The following is a 9,075-nucleotide window of genomic DNA, read 5'->3' on the forward strand; positions in this document are numbered from 1 at the left end:
TATCTGAAAAGACAGTGTGTTTACATTAAAAAGCCTACAGGCAGAGGCTATAGACACCAGAACCACTACATTATGCTGTAGTGCTTCTGGTGACTATAGTATCCATTTAATGTGAGGTAAATTAGAGATTAGTGCCACTAATAATATATTGGATTGCCTACTTACCACCAGATGAGGACAAGAGGCTGATGATGGGCTCAGTCTGGCTCCACAGGTCTGGTGTAGAAGAGGCTCTCTGGAGACTGTTTTTAACAGTGCTCACAACAATTAACGAACAGGAAGCAGCTCAATTTTTTAGGGCCCCTTACACAGCTCAAGGTCTGGGCCCCCAGGGGGCATACGCCTACAATGCCCACCCATAAATCCACCTACATGGCCCATCCATGAGTTGGGGATTTTTTATGTGTGCAATTTGTGTAAGGGATGTAGTGTGTTTATATGGGATGTAGTGTGTGTTTGCGTGTAAGGAATGCATTGTATGTTTCTGTGTGTGTGTGTGTGTGTGTGTGTAAGGGGTGCAAGGTTTGTTTCTGTGTATGTAATTGAATGCAGTGTGTGTCTGTAAGGGGTGCATTAATTATGTAAGAGAACGTAAGGGATGTATTGTGTGTGAGTAGGAATGCATTGTATGTTTCTGTGTGTGTGTGTCTCACTTAGTGCTCTCCCTTGGCCCCCTGTCCCTCTGCAGTCCCCCCTTGGTGGTCTTCTCACTCCCCTCTCCCCCCTTAGTGGTCCTCCCTCTCTCAAACCCCTTAGTAGACCTTCCCCTACTCCCACCACCCCCTTAGTGGTAATCCCCCCCCCCTTAGTGGTCCTTACCCTCCTTCCCTCTCCTTAGTAGTCCTCCCTCCTTACCCCTCTTTGGTGGTCCTTCCCCTCCTTTGTGGTCCTCCCTCTCCCAAACACCTAGTGGACCTCCCCTCCTCCTCCCTCAGTGGTCCTTACCTTCCCACCCCTGTTCCCCCTGTGTTCCTTCACCCCCCTCCCCCAGTGGTCCTGACTCACCCCTCCCCTAGTGGTCCTTACCCTCCCCTCCCCTCCCCTAGTGGTCCTTCCTCCCTCCTCCCCTCCCGTAGTAGTCCTTACCCTCCCTCCCCTCCCCTAGTGGTCCTTCCTCCCCCTCCTCTAGTGGTCCTTACTCTCCCCTCCCCTAGTGGTCCTTACCCCCCCCCCAGTGGTTCTTACCCCCCTGGTCCTTACCCACCCCCAGGGGTCCTTATCCACCCCCTCCCTCCCCTAGTGGTCCTTATCCCCCCTCTCCCTCCCTCCCCTAGTGGTCCTTATCCTCCCTCCCCTCCTCTAGTGGTCCTTACCCCCCCTCATGATCCTTACCCCCCTAGTGGTCCTTACCCCCCCTGGTCCTTATCCCCCCCTCTCCCTCCCTCCCCTAGTGGTCCTTATCCTCCCTCCCCTCCCCTAGTGGTCCTTACCCCCCCTGGTCCTTACCCCCCCAGTGGTCCTTATCCCCCCTCTCCCTCCCTCCCCTAGTGGTCCTTATCCTCCCTCCCCTCGTGGTCCTTTCCCCCCCTCATGGTCCTTACCCCCCTGGTCCTTAGCCCCCCCCACTGGTCCTTACCCACCCCCAGTGGTCCTTACCTCCCTCCCCTCCCCTAGTGGTCCTTTCCCCCCCTTATGGTCCTTATCCACCCCCCCCCCCCGGTCCTTATCCAACCCCCCCTCCCTCCCTCCCCTCCCCTAGTGGTCCGTTATTCCCCCCCCCCTCGTGGTCCGTTATTCCCCCCCCCCCCCCCCTCCCATAGTGGTCCGTTATTCCCCCCCCCTCCCATAGTGGTCCTTACCCTCCCCTCCTGCCCATGTAGTGGCCGGGCGGCGCGGAACCCGGGACAGGAACCTCTGTTTCCTGTACCCGGCCGCCGGCGGACTGACAGGAAGTGCTCACTCAGTGAGCGCTTCCCTTCAGTCCGCCGGCGGCCGGGTACAGGAAACAGAGGTTCCTGTCCCGGGTTCCGCGCCGCCCGGCCACGCTACATGGAGAGACCGGCAGGAGGGAGCGCTCTGCGCTTCCCTCCTGCCGGTCACTGAAACCCGGCCGCCCTCCATGCAGCAGTGCTGCGCCGCCTGGGGCTTGTTAAAGCGCTCAGGCGGCGCAGCATGAGGAGGCGCAGCGGGGACAGGGATCCGGCGCCCCCTGGTAAGTTGCGCCCTAGGCGGCTGCCTAGGTCGCCTTACAGGTGGCGCCGGCCCTGCCGCCGAGCGCACGCCAGGAAGGGGACCACGGACGGCTGGAGGGTGAGTGCCGCGAGCGGACTGCAGCCTCCCCTCGCAGCTGCCCGCGGGATCCTGACACTGATGGCTGAATAAACTTCGCAAATTGAATTATGGTGTGTTGAAGATCATTTGGCATTTTATTTTGACTATATAAATATATCTTCTTTAGATTACTTTATACCTATTATATTTCATTGCTCTTGATTCAGGAGAATAGCTTCACCTAGCTGTATTACCTGTAATTGTTGGTTTTCTATATATACAGAGCAAATTCCAGGTATAACTTTCACCAGATACCAGTTTGAGCTCACTCCAAGATATAATAATATTAAAAAATAGTTCCAGAAAACAAACCCAAGTCCTGCGCATCCAGTATAGGTGTGCACACCCAGGTGCTACCACAATTTATTTGAGGACAAAGTTAGAACAGCAAACGTTTTGAGCAGCAGCCCTTTCTCAAAGCTAATGTCCTGAAAATTAGCACTGCGAATGGGCTGCTGCTCGAAACGTCTGCTGTTTTAACTTTGTCCTCAAATAAATTGTGGTAGCACCTGGGTGTGTACACCTATTCTGGATGCGCAGGACTCGTGTTTGTTTTTTGGTTGTATATACACTGTTGGGACTTCAGTGTGGAGTATCTCCAGCACAGGTCTAACTTGTTCTTTGTTTATATTTTGAATTTTGTAGGCATTTTTTGCCTCTACCTCACCCTAATTATATTAAAAAATAGTTATGGTAAAATTATAATAATTATTATAATAACATTGGAAAAAAAGAAACTGTAGTAGTCAGGAATGCATGAAAAAAAGCAGAAAACTTTATTAGAAAGAGATACATATAGAAACATCTTGTATAGTAATTTAAAAAAACGTACTATCAGGTCTAGACCAGATAGACAGTGACCTGACAGAAATGACTAATGGATAGAACCCAAAACAACATGTCGTCGATAAATCTTGATTTTGTTTTGTAATACTGTATCATATTTTTTTACGATTATTGTTGTCGATTTTGTAGAACATTTTATTTTGGGAAAATATAGCGTTTTCTAGGTTATGACTTCTTAGCCATTTTTCAGTTTAGTAGTTTGCCTTATGAACTTGTTCTTTGCTTGAGACAACTTTTCCATTGACAGAGTCCTCTATTATGGTGCGAATCTGGCGTGTGGTTTGAGAAGCTAAAATAGAAAATAAATCTGTTAGACATATGGTACACGAACAAATCACTTTAACAGTAACACACTATCAACACACTATCAACAGTAAATGTATTGTAAATATATAGCACTCAATATTCATGAGATATTCATGAGATAAAAATCTAATTTTAATGATATTGTATAGATAACATAAAGTGTATACGTCATTTGAAATATAAATACATAATACCTATTGAGAAAAAAGTCTTGTAATAAATAATAGACATATTTTAACTTGTGCATTTACACATAATATGAAATGGAATTTTCAGCAATTTTTAATAAAACTACAACAACAAAAAAATAGGAGACTTACCGTCTTTGTAACATATGCTAATGGAAAGAAATAAAAAGAGAATTGTAAATTACATTTGATATTTGAAACTTGATCAAGGTATCTATCATAAACTTAACATATCATTATCTGACTATTTCTCTATTTATATAGCTATATATATCGGTCTCACTATATTGATTTCTGCATCTGCTTAAAAGTAAGATATTAGTTTTATTTTACACCTATACGATTTGACTTTTATTAAATTATAAAATGTTTAATTTGAGATGTATTTCAACAAAAAGAAGGTGGGGAGAAACAAAATGGAAATGTTTCTTGGATGTTGTAGGACCTTAATCTGGCTCTGAATGGATTTATAGACAATTTATTACATTATAGGTTGATGAACTAATTTAAATAAGTACAATAGATGGACATTCTGAACATTGCGAATAGAAGACATCACTGGTGTTTATAAAGTTCAAAAAGTTATTTACTAAACTTAATTTTTATATATTTGTTGATGCCAAATTGCCACAACCTGCAAAACCAACTATATATATTATTATTATAATTATTATTATTATTATTATTATTTTCTACTGTGGTTAATAGTTTCTCGCTATTGTGCCTATATTTTCACTTACTCTTCTCCCTCTAGGAGACGTCTGTAGGTTGCAATTTCTTGTTCTAACCGGGTCTTCACATCCAATAGGATTTTATATTCATAACTCTGGCGTTCCATATCTGATCGGAGCTCTGAAAGCTGAGCCTCAACATCACCGATGAGGCATTGTAACTGTGAAAGCTGTGTGCAGTACCGACCTTCTGTCTCTGCTAATGTGCTTTCTAGCGCAGCTTTCTATATTGGAAAAAAAGAGAATATTAGGAATTAAATAGTGTTATATTGTATACATTTAAAATGTCACATTTATGTGCATCCAATAAATTCCTGTTACAGTTACAATTATTTATATAGCGCCAACAAATTACGCACCGCTGTACACTAGAAAACACATACAATTCTAACAAAACATGTATGATGTACGGGAACAGTAGGTAAAGAGTGCACTGCTCAAACAACCTCACAATTAAAATGGGGTGGTGTGTCCTATTTTTGTGACAGTCTAATGAGATCGGATCATATTACTCCAATGTCATTACTGGGTGACCCTATTTATCAAGGACCTTTTAAACTTTGTTTTCTAATGGCAACATTTGTAAACTTATATATGCAAGATATAATTTTGTCTTGAAGAGACGGGTCACATGGGACATTGAAACTTGTGTAACCATATTTCCAGAAATTTTCAATATGTGGAGCATAGTATTTCGGTGTCATCATGGCAGTGTAATTGAGTCAGATCCTATATTTGGTGGAAAATATCTTACCAGGCTTAGCTGTGTCTGCAGCTCAATCTCTAGGCCTTGGAATGTGCGTTTCAGGTCTGTGATTTCCGTGTTGCTGGACTGGATCTGTTCACTATGGCTGGCAACTTCTTTGCTTAGTTCTTCTGTCTGTATGAGGAAGATGAGTATTAAGCACCTTGTTTAAAATTATTCTTAGAAATCCTATGAAAAAGATTGATTCAAACTAACTCACTCTCTGTAAGTACCAGGCTTCAACTTCTCTGCGGTTCTTGTCAGCCATGACTTCATACTGATCCCTCATTTCAGACAGAATCTTAGTAAGGTCCACAGCAGGGGAAGCATCCATTTCTACATTCACTTGACCACCAACTTGTCCACGGAACGCCTTCATTTCCTGTGTAAAAATAAACAATTGTTTATGAGTGCATCTTCGTCAAAGATCATTGTCTATGTCATTGTATATTCTATAACCTACTGATAGAACTCCAAGTGTCGGAATATTCACAAATTTTACCCTACCTCTTCATGGTTCTTCTTCAGGTATGCCAGCTCCTCCTTCAGGGTCTCAATCTGGATCTCAAGGTCAGACCTAGTTAGTGTCAGCTCATCCAGAACTCTGCGCAACCCGTTGATGTCACTCTCAACACCCTTGCGAAGGGCCAGCTCATTCTCATACCTTGTTAGAAAGAGGTCAAAAGAGCACTCTTAAAATCTTGGACCATCAATTCACATAACTATGTATGTAACTGAACTTCTTGTGGTTCCTGAAATGTCTTAAATATTAGCAGCCAGTAATACTAAGTATTTTTTTACTTTATTTTAACTGCTGCTCCATATTTGGCCACAGGTGATACTAAAATACCATCATGTATTTCTCGATCATGATCTTTGTCTGTACTCAGTCTATTAGGCTTTGCCTGCAGGCTATTTGAGGAGGGCCATTGAATGCTGGGATAAAATGAGCTTAATTACCCTTGCTATAATATGGAAAATTCTCAGCTTTTATCCACCAAATCATAAAAGTGTAAGATTAAGATTTACTTTATGTGTCTTTATATGTTGGTCAGATAAAAAACTGATTAAAGGGGTAGTATGAAAGAATTTAGGGCATATCGTTGGCCACTATGCAACAATTTAAGAGCCAAATTCATGCAAAACTTACTTAGTTCTGAAATCGTCAGCTGCCAACCTGGCATTGTCAATCTGCAGAATGGTGCTTGCTTTGTCCAAGGTAGCATTCTGGATCTAAGAGAAGGGGAAAGAGTGAAAGAAAGTTACTAAACAATTCAAACATTTTGTAGTATTTCTTTATATTTGTCATTCCCCATAGATTGTCCCCCATTAGTAACGGAAAATACACGTTACAACAAAAAAAATGCTAAGTAAATTACTAATTCATGAGATTATACTACACAGTAGCTTCTACAAGTATTTATTGTAATAAAAGTGCTAATAATGTTTAATCAAGTAGGGATGGGAGAAAACTCATGTTTCCAAATTGTGCAACTGTTCACATGTGCGTATTCTTTTCCTTCTTCTTGACTTTAAAAAAGAAAAAAATTACGGGCATGTTTGTTCGTGATGCTAACACTTGCTAATGTTCGTGTTCACTAACTTTCCCATACAAGGCTAAGGAAGGACCAGCATTGCGTAAGAGTTTTCCTAAATTTCTGGAGTATTTCACTGGTCCTGGAAGTGGAAGAGCTCCTAGGATGTTCCCACAAAGACCTTGAATTAGTTAATCGACCTACACACACGAATGTCCATGTTCAGAATAGGGTGTCAACCTACTTTTAATGGAATTTCAGGGGTGACTGCCCAACCACCGTTTTTTCTAAATGATAGAAGTTATTCATTAATACAGGGGACTAAAGCGTGTAATGAATAGTAGTATTCTATTTAGTTTTTGTTTGGGGCGATAGTGATTGTTTTACAGTGTTATGCTGGGAGCAGGTTTGCAGTTACCATTAGTGATTATGTTGCTTAGAATGAAAGTTAACCTGTAGAGGAGATATGGAAATATATATTTGCACTGTAAAGTTTTGTGAGATACATGAGATAATGTTATGATAAGTTAGAACTTTTTAAAATCAGCAATTTTAGGGCCTTTTTAGTTGGCAAGTGTTGTCCACTGGTCACTTAGATTGCAAAGGCAATGTTTTTTCTACTTCAGAAATATTTACATGTATCTAGAAAAATATACTTCCATGTAAGTGTCTTCTACATAAGTGCACCCATTATTTAGTCAATATCTCTTCCCTTATTAAAAAATACATAACTGAACCTTGAATAAACATGCTCATACTTGGGGCTGAGGGGTAATACTAAATGGCATTAAGTTGATTCAGACTCGGTCTGAGTAAAATAAATTTAATAATTTCCTTGTAAGTATCTGTACTGTATAAACATCCCCTTTTAAAGGAGAACGTTGTTTATCATATTCCACAGGTGATACAGTCTACAGTTCACCGGTTTCATTATCACCTTACAAATGAAATAACATTTGAATGTTTATTACCAGCTTTAATACAGCTGGGGTGTCCTTGTTGGATAACAATATGGCAGACAACCAACTAGGGGAAATATTGCCCAAGGACAAGTGGAGGTCGAAGATTGGAAACTTAATTTCCTCTAACCATACATTAGATCCAGCTTCACATGTGACTGAGCCCATGTCATGTTAGTGAATATATATTTAAGGTTGATCAGTTAAGGCTATTATCTCAATTACAATATAGTAACATATTACGACTTGGTTTAAAAATAATTAAAATATATATTATATTGTGAAATGTAACTGATTTGCACAAATACAACAGTTTAAAACACTGTACCATTGAGTAGAGGTCTATAAAAAGAACAGATAACAAAATATGTGATATATAACCTATATAATCATGCTATACAATCTTAGGATAAAATATGGAGTTGTACATGGAATCATCTATTCAAATATTTTGTATCAACATATGGATTAATGGTGAACTAGACAGAAATATTAAAAAGTAACAGTACACTGATGTGTTCACTGGAAGTAGACAAATGTTTGCTACCTTGTTGCGGAGGTCTTCAATTATCTTGTAGTAGTTACTGTAGTCATTGGATATACAGGGTCTCTGCTTCTCGTACCATTCACGAATCTGAATCTCCAGCAGAGAATTCGCTTTCTCCAGCGATCGCACCTTGTCCAGGTATGAGGCCAGACGGTCATTCAGATTCTGCATGGTTTCCTTCTCACCTCCTGACAAAAGGCCATCTCCACCAGCTCCCCCTCCAAGGCCATATCCAGAACCATAAGCTCCACCAAAGCTAGACACATAGCTGCCACCTATGCCACCACCAAAGCCACCACTAAAGTCACCACAAACGCCACTACCAATCCCAGATGAGACAACTCTTGAGGTGGAGATAGAAACATTTTTACCACCACTTCCCCCATGAATGCTAGGGGTCCGATAGCCACCTACAGATAGCCTACTGGAACCACCACCATAGCCACCGGAACCCAAGCCACCTTTGGTTCCTGAAGAAGTGGAAGTTTGTCTGATACTATAGGAGGACATGGTGTGCTGTAATTACAGAGCCTTAATCTGAATGCCACCGGAAGGATGGTATGTGTGAATGTGAGGAATCCAAACCACTCTACCAAGATTTTATACTTTGGGAAGTGGGTGTGAGTTTGCATGAAAGACAGGTCCCTTCGTAGAGTCATCAGCTTTGATTTGCATGCCAACTTTTTTGAAAGCATCAGGGTATATAATTACGTCATTGGTTCGGGAAAATAACACATAAGTGTATGAACAGCATCACCCCCCCCCTCCCTCCTTCTTTTCTTTAGTTAAAACTTCTTACACAAGTGCTTTTTCTCATCCGAGAGGTGGTATTTTGTGTCTGTGCTGAGTTGGTTTCTAATACAAAAGGTCTGATTCACATTGACTCAGGGAGGTTCCTGTCCCCTGGCTATGCATTTGACGTTCCCATACACTTAACCTGGTAAAAA

At 41.7% G+C, this 9,075-nt stretch overlaps 1 protein-coding gene across 1 annotated transcript; it reads right to left on the reverse strand.

Moving 5' to 3' along the window:
• Positions 1–3,041: 3,041 nt before the first annotated feature.
• Positions 3,042–8,773, reverse strand: LOC134614955 (keratin, type I cytoskeletal 19-like). The gene is made up of 8 exons (XM_063459240.1): positions 8,129–8,773; positions 6,238–6,320; positions 5,595–5,751; positions 5,308–5,469; positions 5,097–5,222; positions 4,352–4,566; positions 3,744–3,760; positions 3,042–3,406 (listed from the first exon to the last, which is right to left on the reverse strand). The coding sequence occupies exons 1-8, from the start codon at positions 8,636–8,638 to the stop codon at positions 3,309–3,311; spliced, it is 1,368 nt and encodes a 455-aa protein (XP_063315310.1). The 5' UTR covers positions 8,639–8,773; the 3' UTR covers positions 3,042–3,308.
• Positions 8,774–9,075: the final 302 nt, after the last annotated feature.

This window comes from Pelobates fuscus, chromosome 6 (genome assembly GCF_036172605.1).
Source record: "Pelobates fuscus isolate aPelFus1 chromosome 6, aPelFus1.pri, whole genome shotgun sequence".
Taxonomy (NCBI): Eukaryota; Metazoa; Chordata; class Amphibia; order Anura; family Pelobatidae; genus Pelobates; species Pelobates fuscus.

Bases quoted from the DNA above. Each gene is read 5' to 3' on its own strand.
- LOC134614955 (XM_063459240.1), bottom strand. From the start codon at position 8,638: ATGTCCTCCTATAGTATCAGACAAACTTCCACTTCTTCAGGAACCAAA. The intron at 5,752-6,237 runs GTAAGTTTTGCA...CTTTCTAACAAG, and splicing joins GCTGACGATTTCAGAACTAA to GTATGAGAATGAGCTGGCCC. The intron at 5,470-5,594 runs GTAGGGTAAAAT...ATTTTTACACAG, and splicing joins TGAAGAAGAACCATGAAGAG to GAAATGAAGGCGTTCCGTGG.